Source organism: Bos indicus, chromosome 26, assembly GCF_029378745.1.
Source record: "Bos indicus isolate NIAB-ARS_2022 breed Sahiwal x Tharparkar chromosome 26, NIAB-ARS_B.indTharparkar_mat_pri_1.0, whole genome shotgun sequence".
Classification (NCBI taxonomy): Eukaryota; Metazoa; Chordata; class Mammalia; order Artiodactyla; family Bovidae; genus Bos; species Bos indicus.
Window position 1 is genome coordinate 27,238,938 of NC_091785.1, and position 27,130 is coordinate 27,266,067.

Sequence of the window (27,130 nt, forward strand, 5' to 3'; positions counted from 1 at the left end):
GGTGGGTGACTTCTATGCAACAGAAACCCTATTTAGTTATCAACGTCTCTGTGATGGGAGAAAAGGTATCTTTCTGTACAGAAGTCTCTTTGTGTTATCTTTGAGCCAGTTTGTTTGCAAATGACTTGTCTTTCACTTTTTCAGGCAGTTTCACTAGTGTTAAGAGATTTATCTGTTCTCTGGCTTTCACCTCCCACAGGAGTCTTAGGGCTGTGTTTGAGAATGAGAAAAATAAAAATGCATTCCTCTTTGAAGTGAGAGAATTGGAGTGGTGAGGGAAGCTATTAGGTACATGGAAGTTGGAAGGCTGATGAAAGATAGTGTGATTTTAAGAGGAATAAAAGGGAGGCAACTTTCACTGTCCTGGTTGTAGGAAACTCACTAGCTTCTAAAAGGTCATTGCCCCAGTAATTCTCAATGACGTGAACAAAGAATATTTAAACTCTTGCTTGAGCTAGTTCCACAGACCACTGTTAATACCAGCAGAAATCTGGAAGTAACCTAGATGTCTATTCCATAGGCAGGTTAGATAAATTAGGGTAAGACAGAATCGCATCTTTTATATGGTTTAGGCTGTAAATTCAAAAGGGATTGATAAGTAATATCAACATTAACTAGAATGTTTTGTATTTGCACATGCTTAGGTATTCATAGAATGTTTATGGAAGGAGAAGTGAGAAACTAGAAACATTGGTTGCGTACCATATGATGAAAAGAATACTAAAAAGAGTCGAAATCAGGAATCGGAAGATGATCTGCTTTTAGACTAATTAAGATCTAGTTATTTACACTGAAAGTCTTTAATTTGAACATGTATTATATATGTGTATAATGCTTTTAGTAATAAAAAATCACTATTAAAATGTTTTAAAGTGTCTGTCTTACAGTTTCATCAAAATATAACAAAACAACATTTTCATCGCTCTTGCTGCCATTGATCTTATTTTTTAAAAGTAATTTATGATACTGCTTTAACAATCCCTTGCCGTGTTTACCACTCCAATGTCCCCTTCTGCCCTACAGAATGTGGGTATATCCCAATAAGGACAGACGTCACGCGACAGCTCTGGGTGGGAAGATTCCAACGTTCATTTTCCCGGGTGATATCTCCATTTGCTAGTTAACAGAGTGAGACTTACCAGTAGAATCTGTTTGGAACAACCGCTTCCTGGATAAGCTGCCACCTTCTCCCAAATTCAGCAGAGCTGTATAACTGTAGAGAAGACAAAATATTCAGTACCAGGACGTCATGGTACACTGAATGCATAAAACATGATTCACTGGATTAATGATAATGATAATAATAATAACGTCTTCCATTTATTAATCACCCTTCCTATGCCAGATGAGTGCCCCATGTATCATCTCTATTCTCCATATAGATCCTGCAAGACATTGATATTTCCATTTTATAGTTGAGCAAACTGAAGCTCACAAAGATTAAGTGATTTGTTGGAAATCACATGCCCTCTAAATATTAAAATAAATTGGGATTCATACCCCATTCTGCCTGGTAAGCTGTATTACTTGCCCTGGAATATGCAGACTGTTGTCTGAAATACAAAGAAGTCCAAAATCTAGACCTGGCTCTCAGAAAGCCGATAATATAACCCAAATCTGACAAAAAATAATGAGCAATGCATGCAATCACCAGATGAAGGAATTCAAAGGAAGGGGATTCAGAAATCAATTAGGGATGCTTCTGAGATGTATGGTGATTCACCATGGATGTGAATGAATGGCAGAATTCAAACTGACAAAGATAAGACAAGCAGGACTCACAAAGGGAATAGCGTGGATAAGAAGTGAGAAAATCAGGGATGGTATATGAATAAATGTGGCTTATCAAAGGCACATGTAGTCAAAGCTATGCTTTTTCCAGTAGTCACGTATGGATGTGAGAGTTGATCCATAAAGAAAGCTGAGCACCAAAGAACTGATGCTTTTGAACTGTGGTGTTAGAGAAGACTCTTGAGAGTCCCCTGGACTTCAAGGAGATCAAACCAGACCATCTTAAAGGGAATCAGTCTTGAATATTCATTGGAAGGACTGACGCTGAAGCTGAAGCTCCAATACTTTGGAGACATGATGTGAAGAACTGACTCATTGGAAAAGACCCTGATGCTGGGAAGATTGAAGTCAGGAGGAGAAGGGGACAACAGAGGATGAGATGGTTGGATGGCATCACTGACTCGATGGACATGAGCTTGAGCAAACTCTGAGAGTTGGTGATGGGCAGGGAAGTCTGGCGTGCTACAGTCCATGGGGTTGCAAAGAGTTGGACACACCTGAGCAACTGAACTGAACTGGCAACTTGAAAAGGCTTTGAATGACAAGTTAGGGAGAAGAAAATCCGGTCGTGCTGGCAGAAGGAGCCAGTTGATGTCTTTTTAAACAGAGAATAGAGGAACTTTAGGCTCTAACAGCAGCCCACATGGACTAAGCTTTTACTATAATTTAAGTGCTTCTCATGCATTCCTTCATTTAATCCACATACCATCCCTCCCAGTAATATATACAGCTATTATGGCCATTTTGCCAATGCTTACACAGCCGGGGAGATTTCAAGTCCATTTGCTACAGTGCTGTCCAAGGGCAACCACAAAGAAACACTGCTCATGACCCAGGGTCTAACCCTCCACATACTCCTTCCCCTCCAAGTGTCTTTCTTCTCTTCTATCTTGTTCTTCATTGTTGGCTCACTCCTACTCCTGCTCCTCTCCAGTGGTCTCACAGCACCATACCCAGGATGGTTTTACAGGAACCTTTCTTTGTGTTTTTTGTTGTTTTTGTTGTTCTTGTTCTTTTGCTTCTAGAAGTGTTCTCTGATGGCAGCCCAGAGATTCCTATTGCTTGAGGCATTCCGGTTCCCACGGATGTTTGGCCGGATGATTTGAAAATATCATTTTGGAACATCTCCTTTCTGCTGTGTGCCTGGTCTGTAACCCACTCACATCCCAGTCATCCACCACTGCGCGTGCCAGATCCTACAGTGAATGGATGGTGAGTCACTGTGTACTGAGTACCATGACTGTCCGCCCTCTCCAGCCTTGGCGCTCAATGGAGGGTCAAATGACTCACCAAGTGACTCACCGCGGCTGCAGATGTACCAGGCATATCCAAGAAGTAAGTCAGCTCAAGTGAGGATTTACTGACCCTTGGAAGAGCCTGCTACGACATTGTGTACACTGGATCAAAACACATCCTGAAGTCAAAAAAGAGGCTGAAGTATTTGGCTACCAAAGCGAGGCGCTCACTTGGCCCCAGCTACACAGTATTTGGGCATTCAGCCAAGAAGAATCTGTGACTTTTCCTTTCAAGTCTTATTATTTTTCCTTGCCCTACAAAGCCTGGGTTGGGGGGAGGCTTCCTGGGTACATTTCATGCTTGATTCATTTTAAGAGTGTTGAGGAGAAAGGGGAGACAGTTCCCCTCATGGGATAACAGAAGACACAACAACATCTTCCCTCTTAATTCAGACGCCAAGCAGACAGAGGGTGCATGTCCTGCTTCCCACTATGTCCCGAACACTTGCATTTTAATATTCAAACTTGGATCAGAACAGTGATCATTTGATCCTGAGTGTCTGTGGCTTCCTCTGCTCTTGCACCATTTTTTTTTTAAATTAAAACCCAGAGCTGCACTGCTTTCTATGAGTTCAAAGGGAACAGAAATCATGCCACTGTGTATGCCTATAGCTATTTATAAATGCATGTTAGTATCTATATTTATATACAAGGATTTATGCAAATATAAGAGAATCAGGGTGGTTTGAAATAATAATTCTGTGTGAAGGCTAGACTCATATATATTCTGAAAATCATATATAAATTCTGAGCTCTCCTACAGCTACACCAAGGGACTGCTACCTCTGTCTTCACATAGAATTCATCACAGTGAGGAACTGTTGGGTGCCAGCATCTACGTGTGTGTGTGTGTGTGTTTTCCTCTATGTCTTTTTAAATTGATCCCTCTAGGCTTGGATTCAGAACCTGTGGACCAGTCAGGTATGTCCCATGATATTTGTTTTTATCCTCTTCAAGGAGATGCTTTGTTATTTGTGAGCATCTAGAGGCCCCTCAAGCAGTGGGTACATCAAACAATCCAATAAACCAAGCCTCTCTTATTCAGCTCAGTGACATTTCTTATAGTTTCTATCTCAAAAGGTCCCCTCTCGTGTCTTCTCCCTGTTCCATTCACACCTGGGCACATGCCCCCTGCCATGCCTTCCCTGGTGCTACCCACTCTGGCAGAGGTGGCTTCAAGGCTTGCCTACCACAATGCCAGTCTTCTTTTTAGGTCCAGATGAGAGGACATCTTTTCTATGAACCCTCTCCTACACACTGAGATTTTCTAGAGGCCTCATTTCCAAAGAACTATGGTACAAGAAATGCTATCAAACTATAGTCCATATATTTAACTTTCTTAGTAGCCTTTCAAGAGAGCCTTTTATAATGCAAGACAGAAATCCCTACCCATCTAAACTCACTCTAAAATAGCTGAGATCATCCCTTCCCTCTCTGATGAGATCACAAAGTTTTTATGTGTCTGGAATTCCATCTTTTTGTATCTATACAGTGCCTTGTACATAGTAGATGACCAAGGCGGGGAATAAAGTATTGACTTTACATCATGAAAATTCCCTAGTGATGGATCTACCTAGTAAAACACTCAGGTTTCCCAAAGAACAGACAAAGGTAATTTAGCAGAGGACGATGTTTTACTTCCATGGATCCATAGCTAGAGGCCTGTACCTAAAACCAACAAACAAAACTATAAATATCAGCACATTTGAAATTCCCAAGGACTTGCAGCCAGGGTCTTATATATTCACCCCTAGAAAGAGCTGCTCTGTATATTCCACCTACTACTTCAAACCTTTCCTCTCTAAGAATTTAATTGTCCAGCCTGATGTCACACCAAGAAAAGGAGAAAACAACTCACAGCAATCCAAGTTAATGTGTTCATTAAACCTGCAGAGTCTGACAGCAAAGTTTTCCTCCACAAAATAGAGAGTGCTACCCAAACCTTTTTTTTTTTTTCCCACCCAGTGACTATCTCAGCCACCAGTGGAAGGCTTTCTGTGTAGAATGAGTCAATGTCCTTTAATAAAATTCATAGTGGTGGCAGCACCTAAATAAGATTTATTTCCCTCCCTGTCTGTCTCCAGCTCCAAGGTTTCTTTCGACTGTCAGAACACAGAACTGAGATCTATCATTGCTACCTGTCACATCAGAGAAAGCATCCACAGCTTTTGCCAGCAGTGCCAAATCTAGAGAAAGAGAGAAGGAGAATGATCAGGGGGCAGAAAAGCATATCTGAACTAGTTTTAGGAGAGCAGTGCTTGTCTCTAATCCTCTGTCATGACCTCCCCAGATGCCTTCTTGGAAGGGTTTAGATCTGTTGTTTTGTTTTGTTCTTTTACTAATCCTGGTACAAAATATTAGCGAAAAAATGGAAGGAGTAGACATTTTAGAAAGGGAGAAGGGAAGGATTCTGGTTAACAAAAGAATGCAAGGCAGATGATTCTTCCAGTTTAGAATCACTCTAAACTGCCTGAGACCGCCTCTCCATCTCAGTAAATGTAAGTTAATGAGCACAAACTCATTGCTCATCTAAGCTCAAGATGTATTAGCAGCTCAAGGTCCAACTCTCCACTCTGTTATTACCCTAGTGTGGGGGCTTTCAAAACTTCTTCCTGCCATGTTCCTCCCCTGAAGAGTTAGTCAGTCCTTCTTTCCTTTTTTTTTTTTTGATAACTTGATCATCATCACATTGGCTTGTTTTCTTGCAATCTGTCTTTGTCTGCCATATGAAGAGTGCAGATAAAAAAGCAATTAATTGCAAAGGATGCAATTTCAAGGGTTGGTTTTATTACCAGCTTTCAACCAAATGTACAATCCTCTCTGGTGCCATCCTGGAGAGCTGCAAGTTGGCTGAGAGGCAAAGTCTCCAATGGAGAATAAAGAGGAAGCCACAGGGGGACAAACAGCTTGGGGGTGGGCAAGAGTGAGATCCACCAACTGTGCTTAGGATTCTTAATCGACAGCAAAATAAGAAGGGCTGGAAGAAGACGGATATGAGAGCAGCTCCTTCTAACTTTCATCTTCCATCTTCTTACCTTTCACATTTTGGCTGAATCGCGAGCAGAACAACGTCTTTTTTTTTTAATAGAAATTCAACTTCCTTGTGGTGATGCAAAAGCTTGCAAGCACTGTTGTCCCTGGAACGTCTTCTCAATTGTTCTAAATCAGATCAGTGCAGCCCCTCATTTTATAGCATTAAGACAGGGACCTATTGGGAATTTTCTTTTGCAGCTCGGAAATCAGTGCAAGGATATCATTTGGCAGAAGGTAAGGGTGATAGCATGTTTCAGTCTTTGAAAGTGAAAGCTGCTCAGTCAGGTCTGATTCTTTGTGACCCCATGGACTGTAGCCTGCCAGGCTCCTGTGTCCATGGGGATTCTCCAGACAAGAATATTGGAGCGAGTTGCCATTTCCTTCTCCAGGGATCTTCTCATCCCAGGAACTGAACCCAGGTCTCCTACATCGCAAGCAGATTCTTTACCATCTGAGCCACCAGGGAAGAGTTTCAGTCTTTGGCTGATGGGTTTGGATGCTTTCACCACAAAGGTTCCCATGGTGATTTTCTCATCAGGAGGCAGGTCCTGGGTCTCCTCCACATGGTCTCCTGCAGAGGCTTCCAGGTTGGAGGAACACTTCCTGTGGTTGGCTCTCTTCAAGGCTGCCTGGTCCCTCCCCTCTGTGGCTCTGCCCTTAATAGCTTCAGAGGCAGGAGGCTTGCAAATTGCCTTTCCTGAAAAGGCTGACAGAAAACCCTGCCAGTTCTATTTGATCTGCCTCATCCTAATACCACCCTGGGGATGGTCTGGGTACAAAGCACTCAGTCACCTCATGACTCTCCAGTTCTCACTGCTGTTACTGCATTCTTTTTAACAAGAAAAGAGATGGGGCCTTGAGGACTTTCAGTAAATTTATAGTGCCAGCCCTGGGGCATTGCAAATATCAAGCTCTTTCCTCTACTAGCCTCCACAGGAAGAAGAGGAGCAATCCAGAGAAATCCATAGTCTTCAGAGATGGGCTCTGATGCTCTGGTTGCACAGCAAAGGAGGCCAGAGTACACTCTTAGTGGGAAATCACATCATAAGGGACCTTAAGCTTCACCCAGTTCTGACACAAGTCTTCTCCTTGGCTAGTGGGGACAGGAATAGTTACAGAACCATGATGACCTTCCCAGACCAGCTCCCCCACCTCTAAGAGATGCAAGTTCCTCAAAGAAAAGGCTAACTTCTCAGCATCTGTCATACATGAGATGTAGTAATGTGTTATATTTTGTCCAGATTGCTGTGGTGGCTTATGTAAGACAGTAAAAGCAGGAAGTCTCCCCAAGTTCTCAAGGTGGGACTGGGAAAACAGTTAAAATCTCTCAGTATGACAATGTGAGGAAAGAGTGTTCCAGGAGAAGTGGGTCAACCTGAGCAAATAAACAGAGCAGAAAAAGTGAAAGTGAAGTCACTTAGTCGTGTCTGACTCTTTGCGACCCCATGGACTGTAGCCTACCAGGCTCCTCTGTCCGTGGAATTTTCCAGGCAACAGAACTGGAGTGGGTTGCCAATTCCTTCTCCAGAGGATCTTCCTGACCTGGGGATTGAACCTGGGTCTCCTGAATTGCAGGCAGATGCTTTACCATCTGAGCCACCAGGGAAGCCTGAAAAAAAAGTTAGAGCGGTGTCTTTGTTCTTCTTTGTTCTGTCAACTACGGGAGACCCAGCTTGGCGGGGATGGGTAAAGGAAAGTGAAGTGGGAGCAGAGGCTATAAACACAGCCTGGGAGCAGGTTGGGTGGAGGCAATCCAAGCAAACTCATGGGGAGCTAATGGAGACGGGACTCAACGACAATGAAGTCAAAAAACAAGGGCCCCCAAAGCTTTGCTGATGGAGTGAGCAGGAATGATGACCAGTCACCAGCTCCATCAAATTCTCCCGAGGTTGGATTTATCAAACCTGTCACTGGCCAGCCCCCAGCTGGCAATGAAATCTGTCACATGCCTCACAGTCCTGTTTGGCAGGATTGGGGGATTAAACATACGGAACTTGGGTGGGCTGGGCAGCAAGGGTCAGTAGGTGACAGAGGACCAGGTCAACTTGTGGCCATTTCCTGTGCTCCCAGATCTGGGGGTACTTAGGGAAATTTTCAAAGGGAATCTTAGCCTTAAAGGTTCTATAATATAGATGTAGAAATAGAGAGTAGATAAAATAATTAGATGCTAAGCATCTATATCACAAATCCCCCATATCTAGACACTGACAGGAAAAAATGAATAGCTCTCAATAACCATGTAATTGTCCCATTATTCAAATGCATAGATGATGAAACTTAGCAAGTTTTGAGAGATAAAAATAAGCAGGAGGAAAAACTTGTTGCTTGGAACATATTGGAAGTGTGCTTACATAAGACAGATCCATCAGCCGTGTGGAGATGGGACAGAGGGGAGAGAGCAGTTAGCAAGTGGCTGAGCAGAGCAGGGAAGAGATGGGTGCCTGGATGAGCAAGGGCCCCTAGATGTGGGAAGGAGGCAAGGGAAGAAGAGCAACAACAATAATAACAATAAACAAAATTTTAAAAAGAAAAATTCTGACCAGGACTGAGCATAAGAGAGGGTCATTTCATTTAGGTATACTTATATATATACACACACATACACGGGGGTGTGTGTGTATTCTATTTCAGATTCTTTTCTATTATAGGTTATTTCAAGAAAATGACTATGACTCCCTGTGCTATACATACACAGGCAACTATAAATTTTGTCTTAAATGTGAATGATGGGCTTTAGAGACTTTTCTAGAATATCTAAATATTTCATCTAACCATTCCAAGGACTACTGATTTATTTTTATTTATTTCATTCCAGTTTTTAATTTTTCATTGAAGTATAACCGGTTTACAATGTTGTGCTAGCATTTGGTGTACAGCAAAGTGATTGTTTTATTCATAAATACGTTCTTTTTACATACTCTTTGCACTATAGTTATAACAAGATTTTGAATATAGTTCCCTATAATATATAATAGAAGTTTATCAATTTTATATATAGTAGTGGATATCTGTTAATCTCAAACTCCTGTTTTATCTTTCCCCCACTCCCCTTTGATAACCATAAGTTTGTTTTTTTATATCTCTGAGCCTGTTTCTGTTTTGTAAATAAGTTTATTTGTGTCATTTTTTAAGATTCCACATATAAGTGATATACGATATTTGTCTGCCAGACTTACTCTACTTAATATGAGAATCTCTAGGTCTATCTGTGTTGCTGCAAATGGCATTATTTCATTCTTTTTTTATGGCTGAGTGATTGTATCTGTGCATGTGTGTTTGTGTGTGTGTGTACGTGTGTGTCACATACCTATCTATTCATTTGTCGATGGACATTTAGACCTCTTCCATGTCTTGACTGTTGCAAAAGGTGCTGCTATGAACATCGGGGTGTATGTATCTTCTTTAAAACAATTCTGTTTACTTTTGGCTGTGCTTGGTCTTCAGGCTGCATGGGCTACTCCCTAGTTGTGGTACATAAACTTCTCATTGTGGTGGCTTTTCCTGTTACAGAGCACAGGCTCTGGGGCATGTGGGCTTCAGTAGCTGCAGCACATGGCCTCAGTAGCCGTGGCTCCCAGGCTCTAGAGCACAGTTGAGGCACACAGGCTTAGCTGCTCTGTGGCATGTGGGATCTCCCCAGATCAGGGATTGAACCTGTGTCTCATGCACTGGCAGGCAGATTCTTTACCGCTCAGCCACCAGAGAAACCCCATGAAGCGTATGTATCTTTTTGAGAGTCTTTTCTGGATAAATGCCCAGGAGTGGGATTGCTGGATCATACGGTAGTTCTATTTCCAATTTTTAAAGGAATTCCATACTGTTTTCCACAGTGGCTGCACCAATTTACAGAAGGAGTCACTTCTGAAAGCTCTAGTCATTTTGCTGGGCAAGGGGAAATTTTACACATAGACCACTGGGACCAGAGCTGGTGCAAGGTTGGAGGAGGTGAGCAGGGGTCACAGTGCTTGTGACACAAGCTGGCCTGCTGAGTCACGAGGGACTGTTGGCTGCCCGGGAATCAGCCAGGGACAATTCCCTTCTTGCTCTCCCTTCCTCTGTTGCCTGATCTTCAAACAGCAGTTTTCCCTCTGCTGTGAAACTCAGCTTTGAAATGCATACCACAGCATCTGTCAGAGGGAACAGGTCTCACAGTAGGTTGGACATGGGGAAGATGGTTAAAGAAAATTGAAAAAAAAAAAAAAAAGGCAATTAAAGAAAAGAAAATATCACAATGGCTTTTCTAGGGAGGCAGTGTTTGGTGCAGTGAGGACAGAGTATGAAGAGAATCAAACCTGGATTAGACTCCTGGCTCTATCAACCACCCTGGGGAATTTTCTTAACCTTTTGGAGCCTCAGATTCCCCAAATATTAAATAGGCATAAAGATAAAGTCAATGTTTCATGTAAGAAAGAAGTTGAGGAATCAATGCGAAAAGCCTGGCAGAGGGCTTACTACGGAGTGAAGGGTCAGTGCTAGTTCTCAGCCTTTCCCCTTCCTGCTGATCATTGCCTCCAGCCTGAACTGCCCACAGACCCTGAAAAAAACAAGGAATGGCAAGGAGAAGCAGGTGTGACTGCTATTTTCTTCCTGACTTTCAGGAAGCAAGGAAGGATCCTAGACAACACTTCCATGTCCCTTGCCTCTGAGGTTGGATACCGCTTAGCTTGGCTGCTCCTGGAGTAGCTGAGGCCGTCTGACTTTGGACCACAAGTCTTATTCTGGGACATTTTCTCATCATGCCTGCAGCGAGATCAGCAGGCAGGCACTGAAATTAAGCAAGTCAGACGAGTGAGAGCCTTGCCGATTTGAATTTGTGACTTTTCATCTGATACTATTTTACAGTACAGGATCTGGTCATTTCAGGAGGCTGGTTTCTGACTTCTGGTTTCTCTTCCTCTTGCCAGCTATGAGATCCTGGCTGGGCCTCTGGGTCTCTTAGACCACTGAATGTGCCATTTATAATTTGTATTTATATCCTCTTATGCTGAAGAGAGGAAGTTGGACAAGGTAACATTGAATTTTTTTTAATATGAAATTCAGAGTAATAAATTCACAAAATGCGTCTATTTATAAGGCCAAGACTTCCTTCTCCCCAAACCACTCCCCTCGTGGCAACACTGTTGGTTACAAACACTCTTGAAAAGGAAGAATACAGGAAAATGTCAGTGTTATTGGATTTCTAAAGGACCACTCTGAGAGACAGGTTTAAGAAAGAGGTCCATGTCCTCTTAGGATGTCAAATGTCTTTAAAAGTTCCCCAGACGGATGCCTGGATTTAAGAGGCATCTTAATCCATTTAGACAATTGGTGGTTAGAACAGATCAAAAAAGCTAGCTACAAAATACACAAGCAAAAAGGTAATTTATTTGAAATAAAGTAAGCTCAAATAGCTACCAAAGAGCATAATTCTGTGTGTCCAAACCTTAGCCCTAATCACTCATTTTAAAATGTCTATTTCTCCTAATTCTCACAGCCTGTTTTTTCAAAGTTGGGAATAGATAGATCAATCTGCTTTATGTAGCAACTGAAAAATAATGATACAACCTGGTTAAACAAGTTAGCTAAGGTGAACACAGGCCTTCTGTGTTTGCATAGGATGACATTTCAGCTTGAGAATTTGTTTTATAAACAAGCATTGGGGTTGACATTTAGCAAGCTCCCTGGTTTCCAGTCTAATTGCCAGTTTTGTACTTGGATACTTAAATTACTAACATACTCAAGAGATTAGAAATCAGCTCTGACATTGGGAAATTTCAAGCACATGGAAATATTGCCAAAGCAGCATGGCATATAACACTGTACATATTTCTTATAAATAACTGAGTGCCTTTTTACTTAATGCAGTGCCTTAAGAAATGTGATGGCTTTAGGTAGGTATCAGTCTCCTAAGTGTTTGTGCTCCTGCAGAAATCATTTGAATATCCCCCGGGGGCTGAATTTGAAGGATCTATTTATATTTTATTTCAATCTTGCCCTTTTGACATGAAAGGGCTGCTAGGTCTATTCAAAAACAAATAGAGTTGCTGTGAAGGCAAATACTTTAATATTTAATGGCGTACTGCTATTATAATCAATATTTTCTTAGGACCAAATATCGGGTTCTTGCTTGCTCCATTCATTCTGGTTCAATGGTACCTTTTAGTGACTAAGAGTATAGTCAACGTTGACTAAAGTGTCTATAACTTCTCGTATGTGGGGAAGACAATCCTGGATTACTGCTAAGGCAGCCTTGTGTCTATATCTCGTTGGGCCACACCAGGTGGCTCTCTCTCCTAGGTCTTTGAATAACCATGTGCCAGGCTCTGTGTTGAGTGTTTTGCATACATTATCTCAGCATCTTCAAACAGTCCTGTGAGCCAGGTACTATTATTACTTCCATTTCACAGTTGGAGAAACTCTAAAAGTTAAGTGACTTGCTGAAGGTCACACAGCCATTCGCAGGGCCTGACAGAGGAGAGAGCTGATGTTCCTGCCTCACTTGCTGTGCTTTCTATCACTGGTGAGAAACTAATATTACAGAGTTTTGGAAACTGCTGACATCTCTTCTCTTGTTGAGCAGTCATTATTTCCCAGGGAATTTCTAGCATTCAAAGCAGTTGTGATTAGCAATGGCCTCCTGTTAGTGCCCAGTCAGGAAAAGTAGAAAGGATTAAAATAAATAAAAGAAGGTGTTGTTTTTGTTTGTTTTTTAAGAAATACATATAAAACTGTTTAAATAAAAGTTCTGGACTCATATAAAGAAAGAAAAGAGAAAACTAAAAGCAGTTCTTTTAAAAATGTACTATTATGCAAGTTACTAAAATTCTATTGTATGTCCTCAAACATACTTGCAGTATAATTTTCCTTTTCTATCAATATATGATTTTACTCAAATTCAGTCTTCATTTATATAGAGAATGTCTCTGTTAATATTCAGGGTTTCAATTCTTTGTGAAAAGGGTGTCCTTATCAAAACACGTTCTCCTCCTTAACAGCTGTGTCTTTTGTATATCCTACACATATTTACCAAAATCCTGAAAGTGAAGCCACTCTGCAAGCCTGAAGATTTCTCATTTAATTCATAAACTTTGATAGTTTGTAATATAAAGGAGAACAGAGATTCTGAAAGCTCCCATATGGTATTACTTGGACTGTTGACTCATAGGGCTTAGGAACAAGTGAGACCATACAAACTCATGAATATTCTAGAACTGCCACTAAATGAACAGTGACCCACCAAACTGTCCTAAAGGTCTTGTCCTCCCTCCACAGAATTGATCACTTATTTGGATGCATTTTTTTTTTTAATTCACAAAACAACCGAACACCTCCTGAAATAAAACTGACAGGAAGATCCACGAACAAGAGGAAAACAAAGATGATGAGAAAGATGGAGAAATAAGAAAAAAAAGTGATTTAGGGACTAATACAAGGCAGCAGATGAGGTTCACTTGCTCTGCACAGTTCTCTGCTTTAAGTTTTTGAGTTCGTTAAAAACAATTTACAAATATCACATTTCAAACAAAACAGAATTAATCCTCTCGAAAAACTCTGAAAAGTCTGATGACATCAGATGAGTCTTTCTTGGTGTCAAGAACAGTAGGCTGAAGCTGACCAAGACCCCCCACCTCGATCCACCCACCCTCCTAAATGCACACCTGCTCCCCAGTCTCCCACAGCCCAAACCCAGATGCTCCGTTCAGTCAGATTCCTGCTTGTCTGTGGAGGAACTGAGTTTGTGGCCTAGAAGGACATGGGCATCCACAGGGTGGGGAGAAGAAGCTGGCTGTAGAGGATGGGAGAAAAGTGATTCCTTCTGCTCATGGTCGGGGCAGCAGGTAGGTCTGCAAAGCTGCCCAAGGAAAGGGCCTTGCCAGTCTCAATAAGCCAAGCCAGAGGGTTTCTCCTCCCCAGCAACCAGGCAGTCTGAGCCCGGGGAGTGTTCACATTGATTTCACAACACTGCAGACCCTCCCCTGTACAAATCACTCCTCAGTGCAACCCCTAACAGACAGGCCTCGAGCCCAGCGCCCCAGGATGGTCAGCAGAACTGATTTAGATGCCTATTCTTACAAATTCCTATTTTTTCTTTCCTTTCAGTCACATCTGTGTCTTGTTTTCTCTCATTTCCAATGTTTCCCAACACATCATGTTTAGTGAGGTGTTTAAGACAGACTGAGAGATGCTGTTGGAGGCAATGTTTTATAGCAGAGTTTGTACACTAGTTTATTGCCAAATTAAAATAAAGATGTAATCTGGCAGACTCGGCCGGCTGCTAAGCCTTGCTTGGGTGGTTTCCTGCACTGAGGCAAGAGGAGGCAGGGAAACATGGAAGGAAGGGGAAGCTCTGTGTCCTTGTTTTCCTGGCTGCTCGGTTTCCAAATGCAAAGACACGAAAGCTATGAGCAGAATGTTTGGTCTGCCTACCACTTAATTACAGAAATAACAAATAAATAAAGGAGTGTGAGATGGGGGGTGCTTCTGGAATAAACACCTCAGAATTCTTCATGGCATCCACAGTGATTCACCGCTGGTTTGTAAGAAGCTGAAAGGGTGTGACTGTACGTGACGGGCTTACCTTGGCCCATTTGGCACAAACTTTCCATGATGTCTATAACACTTATTTTTCTGAAAATCTCAGGGCTTTCGAAAGGCACAGCCTCATATTCAGAGGCCAGGGAATCTATCACCTGTGTCTAGACCACGGAAGTCCCCCAATAGGGCTTTTTAAGAAGGCAGGTTACTTCTTTTAGAGCTTCAATGGGTCTCAAGCCTTTTCTCTTCAATTATTCTAGTGGTGGCTGGAGAGTCACGTGCTCATTCAAGAAAACTTTTACCTTTTAGCAACCACCTAGATACTGAATATCACAGGTAGATTTCTTTATCTAAGAAAATATAAGAAAAAAGGCTAAAATATCAAAATATCCTGGTTTTATGGATTTCAAGGGCATTTGGCTATACACATTTCTCTCTGATTAAAAGCTTTTCTTTTTTTTTTAATCTGGCTTCCTATGGAATTGATGGCCAGTAAAACTCTATCTTGGGCCAGAAAGGACAATCTGTTCAACCAAACTCTTTCAAGTCCCTTAAAATGCTCACATCAAAAAACCTCTGCTGAGAGTCCAGACACTCAAGATGAGTTGCAGTCAGGGCAGAGCGCCGCGGCCCATATGGACTCTCTCCTGTGAGCCAGAGATCCAGACTGTGTCCTTGGGGCCCTCAAAGCCTCATTCACGGAAGGAGAAAGCAAGCCATGGCAGGAAAATAAGGGAAAAGTAAAGGTGGCTGCATCTTCAAAAGAGGAAGTATGCTTCAAAAGTCTGACAGCCAACGATGGGAGAGAGGTGAGGAGGTCTGTGCACAGGGGAGCTCTAATGGAACTGCCACCTCTGTGCTTTCTAACCCAGTCTTTCACCACAGACTGATGGGAAATAGCACTCAGCAGAGTGAATCCCAGCACTTAAGCCACCATCTTTGCTGAGAGCTCTGCAGCAGCAGTGACTGTCAGACACAGTGATGAGCAATACTTACATGGAAGAATGAACGTTCCTGTTTCCAAAAGTCACTCACCTGCCAACACTGGCATGGGCCCCTCGCTGGGGCCTACTGCTGCCTCTCATTGGAGCTAAAAGCTCTGCGATTTGTGGGTGACTGACAGCTGCTATTTCCATATCACTGGCCCACTGGAGTGGCCACACATCTTCTCCACTTGACTTTAGGCCAACTCCACCAGCTCATCGGATGACTGCACCCCAATCCCCTCATTGTTAATGGACCACTTCTCATTCTGTGATTCAAATCCTGGCATATGGAGCCCTTACCCAACCCCTACCTCTGTTAGTGGGTTTCTCATAATTCTTTGTTCCCAGGATCATCTCTCCTTCCTTCTCCTCTAGAGAAACAGAGCTTAGCAGATAGGCTGGCTTCCACCCCTTTGGTGATATCTCCAGACATCACCATCCATTCAGTAGAACTCTACTAAGTTTTATACTCAGATTCCAGTTGCCTAACTTAAACATGTGATACTAATGACTGTTTTCCCCTTTGGGGAAAAATCTTCTCAGATTTTTGATTTGTCAGCTACATAGAGAACAAAGACTGTTAAGGCTTCCTCTACCTATAAAATGACAGAATTCATTCGATCTGGTCCAGACCAAGAATTCAATGATATCACCCTAACTGGTCTTGGTTTTGACCTCATATTGCCTCAGTTCATCGTAATTCTACTGCCAGGTTAATTTTTTGTAATCTATAGCTCTGAACACATAAATCCACTGACCAAAATGTTCAAAAGGCTCCTAATTGGAAAAACAAGAATTATTTTTCCTAACAGTCTAAACAGTTAAAAAAAAAAAAAAAGATTGGGTCCAGGAGTACATGCATAATTAACTTTCCATAATTTCAGTTTCAGCCAAATCAACATATTCATGATCCTGTTAACATGAGTTTTCTAACTATACAAACTTACATTATTGTTTATGACATTCCTCTTGTGTAAAGTGTGCCTCTCCAAAAAAAGAAATATGACATATTCATTAAAGTCCAGGTGAAATCATTTTATAAGACCTCCATCTCCTAAACTTTGGGCTGCCAGTTTCATAGAATCCATCCAGCTAACTCTGATTGGGTTTCTACTATGTGTGAATGAAGGCTCTCTCTGCCTTGTTAGTCCCTCTTAGACTACTGAACTCATGTGTGTTAATTTTCTTTCCCTAGGTTGACCAAATGCTTCTCGATATAGCTATTTTACACCGACAATGCACCACACTGAGCACGTAAAACAGAGCCTAATCTTTTTTCAGTCTCAGTGGAAGTGCACCTGCAATTATAAGTACCCACACAAACACATTTTAAGGCAAAGAAGGCTGACCCCAAGTTCCATACATTGGCTGAGTAGGGCTCCCACACGCCCTAACTTCTCCAAGGTAATTCACTCTGCCACTGCGGTCATGGGGCCGCTGTCTGAAGTGCTGGCACATGAAGGGTTACATTTTTGGCCTTTTCTTCCAACACAACTGCAAAGATGCAGAGTTTTCACTCAGCCAGGTGAATCTGGCCCTCACTGTGCCTCTGGCATCAGGGGAAAATTAACCAACTGTCAAATACAATACAAAAGCCCAGTGGATTAAATGTCTAATACTCTGTGTTCCGAGCTGCTCAGCTTTGCCTCTGGTAACTGCACCATCCTGTACCAAATGCATGGTGGCTTGACTCCAGGAACGCAATTGTACATTCTGCTGAAAGGGGAGCCAGGCTGCTCAAGAGGAAAAAATACTCATTGCAAATCTTTTCTATTTTTAGGCTAATGTGATTTTATTTGGCAGTAAGGGCAGCATGAATAAAACTCCAATCCTAAGAATTTTAATTTGCCTCCTCAAAAAATGCTCATGTCGCTTAGAGACCTTGAAAAATTGCTAGTATCATTCCTCTCTCGTCAGGAAGAACCCCCACATGTCTATACCAGTCCAGATGGATAAAATCCTCAAACACCCTCCTCACTCAGCTAAGTCCAGTATTTCTTTAAATATATGTCCTTTGTAACTTACAAGTCCTCTAAAGAGAATGTTCAGAATGACCTCACTGAACCATGCATTTCACAAAAAGCGTTCCAATATTTTAGCTATGTTCTTTTTGACTTTTTTTTTTTTAGGTTTTCTCTCACATTTGCCTCTGTATATTTTGTTTCTTCTAATTCTAATCTGATTGTATTTGCTCTTGTCAGCCTTATAGTCTACCTGAAAATGTAAGTTCCTTAAAAGCAGGGGCTATATGTATTTTATAACTGTAGCCTGCTAGGCTTCTCTGTCCATGGAATTCTCAAGCAAGAATACTGGAGTGGGTAGCCATCCCTTCTCCAGGTGATCTTCCTGACTCAGGGATCGAACATGAGTCTCCTGCATTGCAGGTGAATTCTCTAACATTTGAGTCACTAAAGAAGCCCAACTGCAGTACAGAGTACATGATATATTTTACAGTATTTATCCCATAAAATACATATACATATTGCCATGCACTTGCATATACACATAAATATACAATAAACATAACATGCTTATAACATACAATTGCATAACATCGATCAATGCCTTCTTAAAAAATAGACTTATCCTTCAGCCTAACCACCAAGAGAAGAAAAGTCCTGGATTACCTGATTATGAATGTCATCTATGTACATTTCTGTCACTATTTTAACAAGTCGCCAGCTATTGCTCTTAACTCTTTCAGAGCCATCCTGCCCTTTAAGGCTCTGAGAAAACCTATGGGGTCCTTTACAAACATGATTATATCTCACACGCACAAAACTGTCTCAGATTTCATGGGGGTCTGGGGCTGTTGATGGACTGAAACTTCCAGGTAAGAACTGCTTCTCCACAACATCTTCCTGGTCTAGCTTTTCCTTTGCATGCTGTTTCAGACATTTGCACAGCTCAGACAAGCAGCCTGAGATCCACATTCCTGCTCCTTGCCCCACTGGCATAGGGGTCAAGCGCCTGCACATAACAAGCCTGACCACTGAGAAGAAATACAGAGATGACTAAGTGGTTGTTGTTCCCTAGGACAACCATGCACCACTGTCTCGAGCAAGGTGATCACACTCACCTTTTGGTCTTGGCTGTATGCCAGAATCCAGTCCTCTTGTTTGGGGTGGAAAAGTAAGCTCTGGATGTAAAAGTTCAGCCGGTATTTTTGATAGGTTGCCCCTTCATCCGAGCTGATCAGTAAACTGCTCTCAATCTCTGGGTCTGTGAGCAACATAATCTGTGGCAGATTATGGGAAAGAAAAGAAGAGAAAAGTAAATTTACAAAGCTTAAAGATGAGCTAAATTTTTGACAAGAAAGGGAAAAGGAGCAGGTGAAGAACAATTGCCCAAACAATGACCTTGAATGTCAGGGTCACTCTCCTGCCTTGGACCAAGGTCATCAAAATGTTTTCACCAAGAAATGAAAGCGACAGGACAAGTTGAAAGCAGAGGTTGGAGTGGGTGGGGGGTGGTGGGTGAGAAGAAATGGAGGAGTGAGTTTTCTTTCCTCCCATAGGGCTCCTTGACCCCCCTCCCCAAATGTTATTTCCTTAATCTGAAATATTTTCTATTATTCTCCTGATCTCAACCCTCCTTCCTTCGAGCCCTGTCTAGTCTCCATTTGGGGGGATGAGAGAGCAAGACTTGTCACTGGTATTTGTGAGAAAGGTGGAAAGGAATACCAACAGGAATAGGATTGGAGTCCATTAGATCTTTCTCTTATTACAAGCCCTTCTTGATAGGGCCCACATGGGTTCTCACTGACAAGATGGCTCATTATGTTGACCTTGCAAACAAAGAATAAATCACAGTGATCCTTGAGACTGACCAAATTGCCCAAATGGCATCCTGTTACCTCACTGGTGCCTATCTTCTCAAAGCTGATAGACCACCAGATTCCAGACCTCTGGCTACGTGACCATTCCTTTAGAGAATTTTTCATTGGTGGGGACTCCGTCAGAAAGGAGGATGCTGGTTCTCCTTAAGGGCCAGTCACCCTCTCTTTTCCCTCTAATAAATTTTCCTTTTCTTGCCTGACTGCCCGGCTCGCTCTCTTTCTCTGCACTCGCCTTACACTTCTATTCATATTAACAATGTCCCACATCATCCTGCCTTTAGCCTGGTTTTCTGACTCTTGAGTCAAAGGCTGTGTATTCAAATGCCTTCTCTGAGTATTTATTTGTTGTCTATATACTTTCTTTAGAAAATAAACTCCATGAGAATAGTGATACTTGACATTTCTCTGTTTTTATCCCCGACAGGTACATTCCCAGCAGCTAGAATGAGGTCCAGCATATATTATATACTCAATAGATATTTACCAAATTAATGAACATGAGTTAAAGGGATTGATGAAAAGAGTTTTCAGAGTAGTCACAAAGACTTAGAAAGATGCTCAGAGCAGTTTGAACAGATATAAATGGAAGTTCCATGGAAAAAAAAAGTCATTGAATGCCCTCTCCATCTTTAGCCTTTGACACCAGAATACACTAGACCCATGTAAAAAGTCACAGCTCCAGAGGCTTGGGATTTTCTCCTTTTGAGGGCTAACCTTGGCCACAGCAGTGTGAAGAATCCACAATGGGAGCAAGATGAGGAGCTGCCCTGTAAACTTCTTTTTATTCTCTCATTTTCTGCCTCTAGGAATGTGATAAGCACCTCATTGCAGACTCTGCAGGTTGCCCTTCACTCAAAGTGCGCACCGAACGCCTCCAGACAGGTGGCCTTAATGCTACCCATGGACTTCTTCCCCATCAACTTATTAATTGGCACTCTCCGAGTTTGGTTCAGAGAGGCATGAAAGATGTGCTTAATGTGTGGCCGTATGAAGAGAAACCTCAGCAGCCGAGGGTTTAAAGATTACCAGCTGAGGATGCTGCATTCCAGGGAAACCAGAGACAGAGAAAGAAAAAAAAAAGAAAGAAAGAAAAAACTAGAGCCCTGTCATAAAAGAGCTGAGTGTCAGGCAAACACACAGGGCTTTCTCAGGCATTGGAGGCAATCATATTAAAACCTCAAGATAGTGTCATCTTCCAAAGACGTGTCCTGTCACGGCAAATGGTACATAAGGACCGCACACCAGACACACTCAGCTGGAATGTGTTTATGTAATCAAGGATGGATTTCAGGTTCCTTGCTGTTTTTCTCCCTGCCCTTCTTGAAGAGGGGAACGGGATGTGGTGGAATGAGCGGAACGCCAAGGCTGTCAGCCCCTGTCTGGACAAGTTGGAGAGCGCACACAAAACTGGAGACTAATTGCCTCTCATCCTGTGTTCCAGTGAAGCCACTGTCCATCGAACAGAAATCCTGACAAAGTTATAGGTTTCTCTGTCTTGCAGTCACCAAGCAGACAGTGTTCCCCCTTTGGATGGCTGGTGTGGAACCAGCAGATAATCTGCTAAGTACAAACTCCTGTGGCATCATTAAAGTCTATTGTATGCATTAAGCAAGGAGGATCAGATGGTTCCTAAATTCACAAGAATATTTCCAGGTGATTTCCTATTTACTGACACATAAAAGCTGTCATTTTCTAAATAACAAATAAGTCATCAAATGATCATATTGCTTTGTGTCTCCAACCACAATTAACAATAATATATAACAGTCTTTTGCACTACTGCCAGCAAGTAATTTCCATGATAATATGAAGAGGTTCAATTTTATAGAACATCTATTGTCTCAGGCAAGGTGATTTTCCCCCTCTGATTTTCTATTTCTCTGTAAAGCAGAATATGTTTTACTCTCTTCCCACGAGTGTGGATCCCACCACCTGCTTCTCTTGGCAGACTACTTCATCAAAATAAAAACCCTGGGCCTACAGAATATACTGATATCAAGTTGCTTTTTATTTATCATTTATTTAGAATATTTTGATACTCATTTATGCTCTGAGTCATCTGTATGAGATATTCTGTATCCAAGTAACTTGGGATGGGAGAGGTAAAATGATGCAAATATTTTCAAACATATGGATATTTAATATTAAATAAAACTGCTGGCTTCCGTGTTTTTCTTCTGGGTGTGAAAAATACGTAGGTCAAAATCTCATAATTTCTATACATTCTTACATAAAACCCTCTGTTTGGGAACTTGACACTTCAGATATTATAGAAGATGTCAGGAGACCCCTCTATAAGAATTTTAGATGTATCTGCACTACACAAACTTTCCAATGGTTCCTCTTTCATATCTCTGCTTCAATTTACTCAAAACAAACAGGTCAGTCTAGATCCATTTTTATTTAGTCATTTTTATTGCAAAAACAATTTTGTAAGACTGCCAGTAGAATTCAAAATAAGTAAAAAAATGCATTGACCCTATCCCTTCAACAAGTTAAATTATGTTTGTGCCCCCTTCTACTACTTCTATATCCACAGCTACATATCATATCATGGATTGAATTTTTCATTGTTTTCCTTTTTTTCATTTAGTATTATTACCTATATTCATTTCTACCTGAACAATAAAATTACAAATGCATATACACGTTAATTAATACACACCACTGTATACAATGTATTTCAATTAGTTAATCACAACCTTCAACACAATTAGGTTACAACTGACTCAGTGGTTGAACCATAGAAAGCACCTGATGAATTATTAACTGGATTCAGTTCAGTTCAGTTCAGTCACTCAGTTGTGTCTGACTCTTTCTGACCCCATGCACTGCAGCACGCCAGGCCTCCCTGTCCATCACCAACTCCCGGAGCCTACTCAAACTCATGTCCATCACGTTGGTGATGCCATCCAACCATCTCATCCTCTGCTTCCCCTTCTCCTCCCACCTTCAATCTTTCCCAGAATCAGGATCTTTTTCAATGAGTCAGTTCTTTGCATCAGGTGGCCAAAGTATTGGAGTTTCAGCTTGAGTGCTTCCAATGAATATTCAGGACTGATTTCCTTTAGGATGGACTGGTTGGATCTCCTTGCAGTCCAAGGGACTCTCAAGTCTTCTCCAACGCCACAGTTCAAAAGCATCAATTCTTTGCCGCTCAGCTTTCTTTATAGTCCAACTCTCACATCCATACATGACTATTGGAAAAACCATAGCTTTGACTAGACGGACCTTTGTTGGCAAAGTAATGTCTCTGCTTTTAATATGCTGTCTAGATTGGTCATGTCTTTTCTGCCAAGGAGCAAGCGTCTTTTAATTTCATGGCTGCAGTCACCGTCTACAGTGATTTGGGAGCCTAAAAAAATAAAGTCTGTCATTGTTTCCATTGTTTCCCCATCTACTTGCCATGAAGTGATGGGACTGGATGCCATGATCTTAGTTTTCTGAATGTTGAGTTTTAAGCCAACTTTTTCATTAACAGGATTAGTGGAATCTTATTATTTCAGTCTTCAAATTAGGATCCTTCAGTAATTATATTTCCAACGAGTTCAGGTTTGTTCTGTCATTTTGTAGGTTATGAAAATTAAATATGTTAATAAGCAAACAAAGAATTTAAGTAAGATCTAAATAGAAAATGTCTAACCCATTTGAGAAAAAAGGATACAGTGTAAGTAATAAGTGTGATCCAATCGTTAGATGTAAATGATGCCATTTACAGATAAAGTCCTATCTTCTCAAGAAGGTATTCTACTAGGAAATATTATCAAAATAGTAACTTCAAATTAGTGACTATTCTTCAAAAAATAATCAATTATATTCCTTAAATGTGGTCAGTGATCCCTGTTTTTGTCAGTTTACATTGGTTCTTTACCTTCCTTTGGCTCTTCCTATTAGTTTGAATAATAATGTTTTGCTATGTTTAATCCTCTACATATGATATGTAGAGTGATATGATCTGAGTGATAGAACTCTAAAAGACCTCTATAAAAGGCATGACTCCAAAGTCAACAGGATTCCTGAAGTGAGCTCTCTAAAAGGAGGACTTATTTGCTTAGCATAAAGCTTGATCCATAGTAGGTCCATACATCTTTGTAAATGAACAATGAATGAGTCCTCTGTGTCCTTGGATCCCTGTGCCATTGAGAGTTTGAGTCTCTTAAACAAGTCCCTGCTTTCTACTTGGAAGCAAAGAGGGTAGAGACATCAGGAAGAGTCTGTCTTTAATAGGAAAGTAATTAGTCTGTTCAGATCAGCCCATTAGTGATTAGAACCAGTTCACTCATGCCTTGGAGGGCGCACTGCATGCATTACAACTATAGACGAACTACTTTCTACAGCAAGTCAATAATGGCGACAAGGGCTTACACCACCCAACGCTAAGCAATCATTCATCAGCCACTTCAGGGGGAAAGAAGAGACTGTGTGTGCTTTTCCCAGAGGTGACAAATGAACATGAAATGCAAGTTATAGATTTCAAATATGTCACTTCTCTCTTTTTTTGATATTAGTCCCCCTGAAAGCTCAGTGTCATCAAAAACTAAATGTCTCTGTGACTTGCTCCAGATTCAACTTATGGCTACATGATGTACTTCTACAAAAGGTTGCCTCGCAGCTTTCTGATCCTTCCAGGCGTCTACTCAGGACATTCCTAAGGAACGTCCTCCTATTTTGCTCACCCGATTCTTTTCCTAGGTGTATGTTGTTCTTAGATTTGCATCATATACCTGTTAAGGCAGCATGGAGTTAATAAGAGGCAGCTGGAGAAGGAAATGGCTACTCACTCCCATATTCTTGCCTGGAGGATTCCACGGGCTACAGTCCATGGGGTCGAAGAGTCAGCCATGACTGAGTGCCTAACAGATACTCACAACCACTAGGCATGTATGTTTCCCCACCATTTCCTTGGTCCTTAAGCAAAGAGTATTTATTTTATATGCTGTTCACTATTCATTTGCTTGTTTGTCACTCCCTTGCTGTTCATAGTAGAACCAAGAAGAGGGAGTGCACCGGTGTCATCTGTTTCTTTGGCCAAGGCTTACTCAGATCCAGATGCCCATGTCACAGGTGCACAATAAATAATTTCCATAGTGATAATGACAATGACCAAGAATAATAGCAATGGCAGTGATTGGGCACTCTAGTTATCTAGCCACTCTATTCAAACAAAAATCTATAAAATAGTGTAAGAGGCTATTTGCAAACCTCTGGCTCCAGTTTAAAAAACAAATTAAGTGAAATGTAATCAGAGCAAGTGAATAATAGGTTGGCCAATGTGGATGGATGAGTTGAGGGTGAGAGCAACAAGTGCTTAGCAACTGGCAGCTGTTTAGAGGACGGTATTAAAGAAAGTCATACAGGCTTCCAACATGACTCGTGAAACATAAATGACAGGAGCATACACAATAGTGAGAAAAGGAGAGGAAAGTGATGAAAAAGAAAAAGGTTTAATCAAGTAAACACTGTCAGAAGTGAGTCTGTAGAAAGATGGACCCAGCAAGCAAATACTCGATATGAGTCCCACTCTCACCCTCTCCCATGAACTCAGCAAAGCTCAGCTCACGTTCCTTAACCCACCCATGTTCATTAACACAAGGGAGAGTCATCCAATACTAAAAGGCCAAGAGACCACTTGAGCAATAGATCAGCTTCCTGTGACCTGCAGTATGGATTCAATGAAATTGCAGAGAAACTTTTTCATTGTATTCTTTAAGTTTACTTTTAAGCTATTTTTTTCTTTAATGAAGTCTTTTTACTTTAATAAAGACTTTGATGTCTCAGGGGGGATAAAGGGGGTTTTCAAGAAGTGTATCCAACAAGTTCAGCCCTTCATACTTCTCTTAATCGAAGACCTACTACTTATTATGTAATGATAGCAATAATTCATTCAGCACTCATTTTGCCAAACCCCATGAGGTACACAGAAGAGTAAGATTCACCAGTAATAAAATATGTGTTATACTTCTTGGAAGACAATTCAAGAAAGAAAGTTTATAGAAGACTGCTTCTGATTCTCTTGGGACTACAGACAACAACCCTCTCTTCTGAGCTAACTCAGACAATCTCAAACTAAAATACACCATTTCACTGTGAGACTATGCTCCCACTGCTATGCCCCTCTGCATGCACAGAGGAAGGCTGGTATGCAGGCCTGAAGGTGGGGAGCCTGAACCACACGCTTGTTTTCCACAAGAAGCGCCACGACCAAATCCTAAACATGCCCCTTGTCAATGTTGCTGTGGATGTGTGCACTTCCTCAGAAAAGAGAAAGAAGGTGAGTTCAGTGAATCCCATTCATGCCATGAGAAGAAGAAAAAACAAACCATAATGTGACAAACCAATAATCACAATGTCTCATGACCCCTAACCGCAAAGGCAGATTTGAGTTTCATTTCTGCCATATTGGTTAAGCCATTTTTAAGAGCTCACTATTCAATCTCATTCTGAGCCTCCATTTCAGCATTGAGGGTAGGGATACTACACACAAGTTTACATTCACTGAACATGTGCTATGTACCACACCCTCCACTAAACTTTTAAAACACAGTACCAGTACCTCATTAGACTGTTAAAATACTTCAGACAGATATTATGTGCATGTGACAGATGAGGAAAGGAGGCTTTGAGGAATGAGGTGATTTGTGCAAGGGCACACAGCTAATCAGTGGTAAAACTGTTTATGGGGTCAAATAAGCCCATCTGTGTGAAAGCAAAGTTGAGTTTTGCACCAATGTTACCATTAGTACTTCACAAAGAATGTCACATTTAGTACTGAATGTTCAGATAAAATAAAATGGTCAAGTTCAAAAAAGAAAGAAAAAAACCTTGTATTACAAATATCTCATGACAATATTGTGTAGATGGGAAGAAGGATGGGACAATAAGGGACCAGGACTTAAATACTGGAGTTTCAATAACAAGATGATTGGTAAGATATTCTTGAAAAAATATAGAAAATTTGGGGAGGGGCTTTAAATATAAATCTACTGAAGCAAAATGCCCAGTCCTGGCTCGCACTCAGATATTTTACAATGGTGCTGGCCTCCTTTATTCTTCAGCATCACTCCTCCATAGAAATGGATTTATGCTTTATTAGAATAATGGGTGAAAAAATAAATTATAGAAATGCTCAAAAAAGCCCTGATCAAATGACAGTACAGCTTGTTCTCAAAAAAGTTTACGCTAAAAGCCAATAAAAACCATTACAATGTAATGTAATTTTCTTCACAAACAGACCCTAAGTCTAATTGGCATTTTAAAAATAAACTACCTTTGCTGGAGGGAGAAATTGCTATTATCATGCTAAGGGTATAGTAGAGCATGAGAACTATTCACTGATGCTAAGTATTGTGTCATCTACTTTTTTTAAAGGTATTTTAAAGGAAAAGAATGATGTAAAAATTTGAGAGACATTTTTATTTTTGCAGTCACTATGGAGACTGATTAAATACCTTGAGAATATTTGCGTCAACTTAAAAAACCGCAGCATTATCCATAGCCTCAGCTCAAACTCAATCAGAATACACTTCCATGGTCATTACAAGTCCCAGAGTAACTTCTCTCTTAAATCCCCAAAGATCTATGAATGGCAAAAGGTCACATCATTTTAAAATGTTAGCTGCTATCAGAGGGAGCCGTGATGCTGGGAGAAATGGACATTCATCTTCTTTGCTCAT

The 27,130-nt window shown here is 41.2% G+C and overlaps 1 protein-coding gene across 4 annotated transcripts in view; it reads right to left on the reverse strand.

The window, feature by feature from the left end:
• The window catches only part of SORCS1 (sortilin related VPS10 domain containing receptor 1), a 578,046-nt gene that overhangs the window by 182,804 nt on the left and 368,112 nt on the right, over positions 1 to 27,130 (reverse strand). For all 4 annotated transcript variants that reach the window (XM_070780803.1, XM_070780802.1, XM_070780801.1 and 1 more), the window contains exons 4-5: positions 18,699 to 18,857; positions 1,140 to 1,213 (exon numbers count right to left, since the gene is read on the reverse strand). In XM_070780803.1, the coding sequence (XP_070636904.1) occupies positions 1,140 to 1,213; positions 18,699 to 18,857 (233 nt within the window). The remainder of the gene's footprint in view (positions 1 to 1,139; positions 1,214 to 18,698; positions 18,858 to 27,130) is intronic.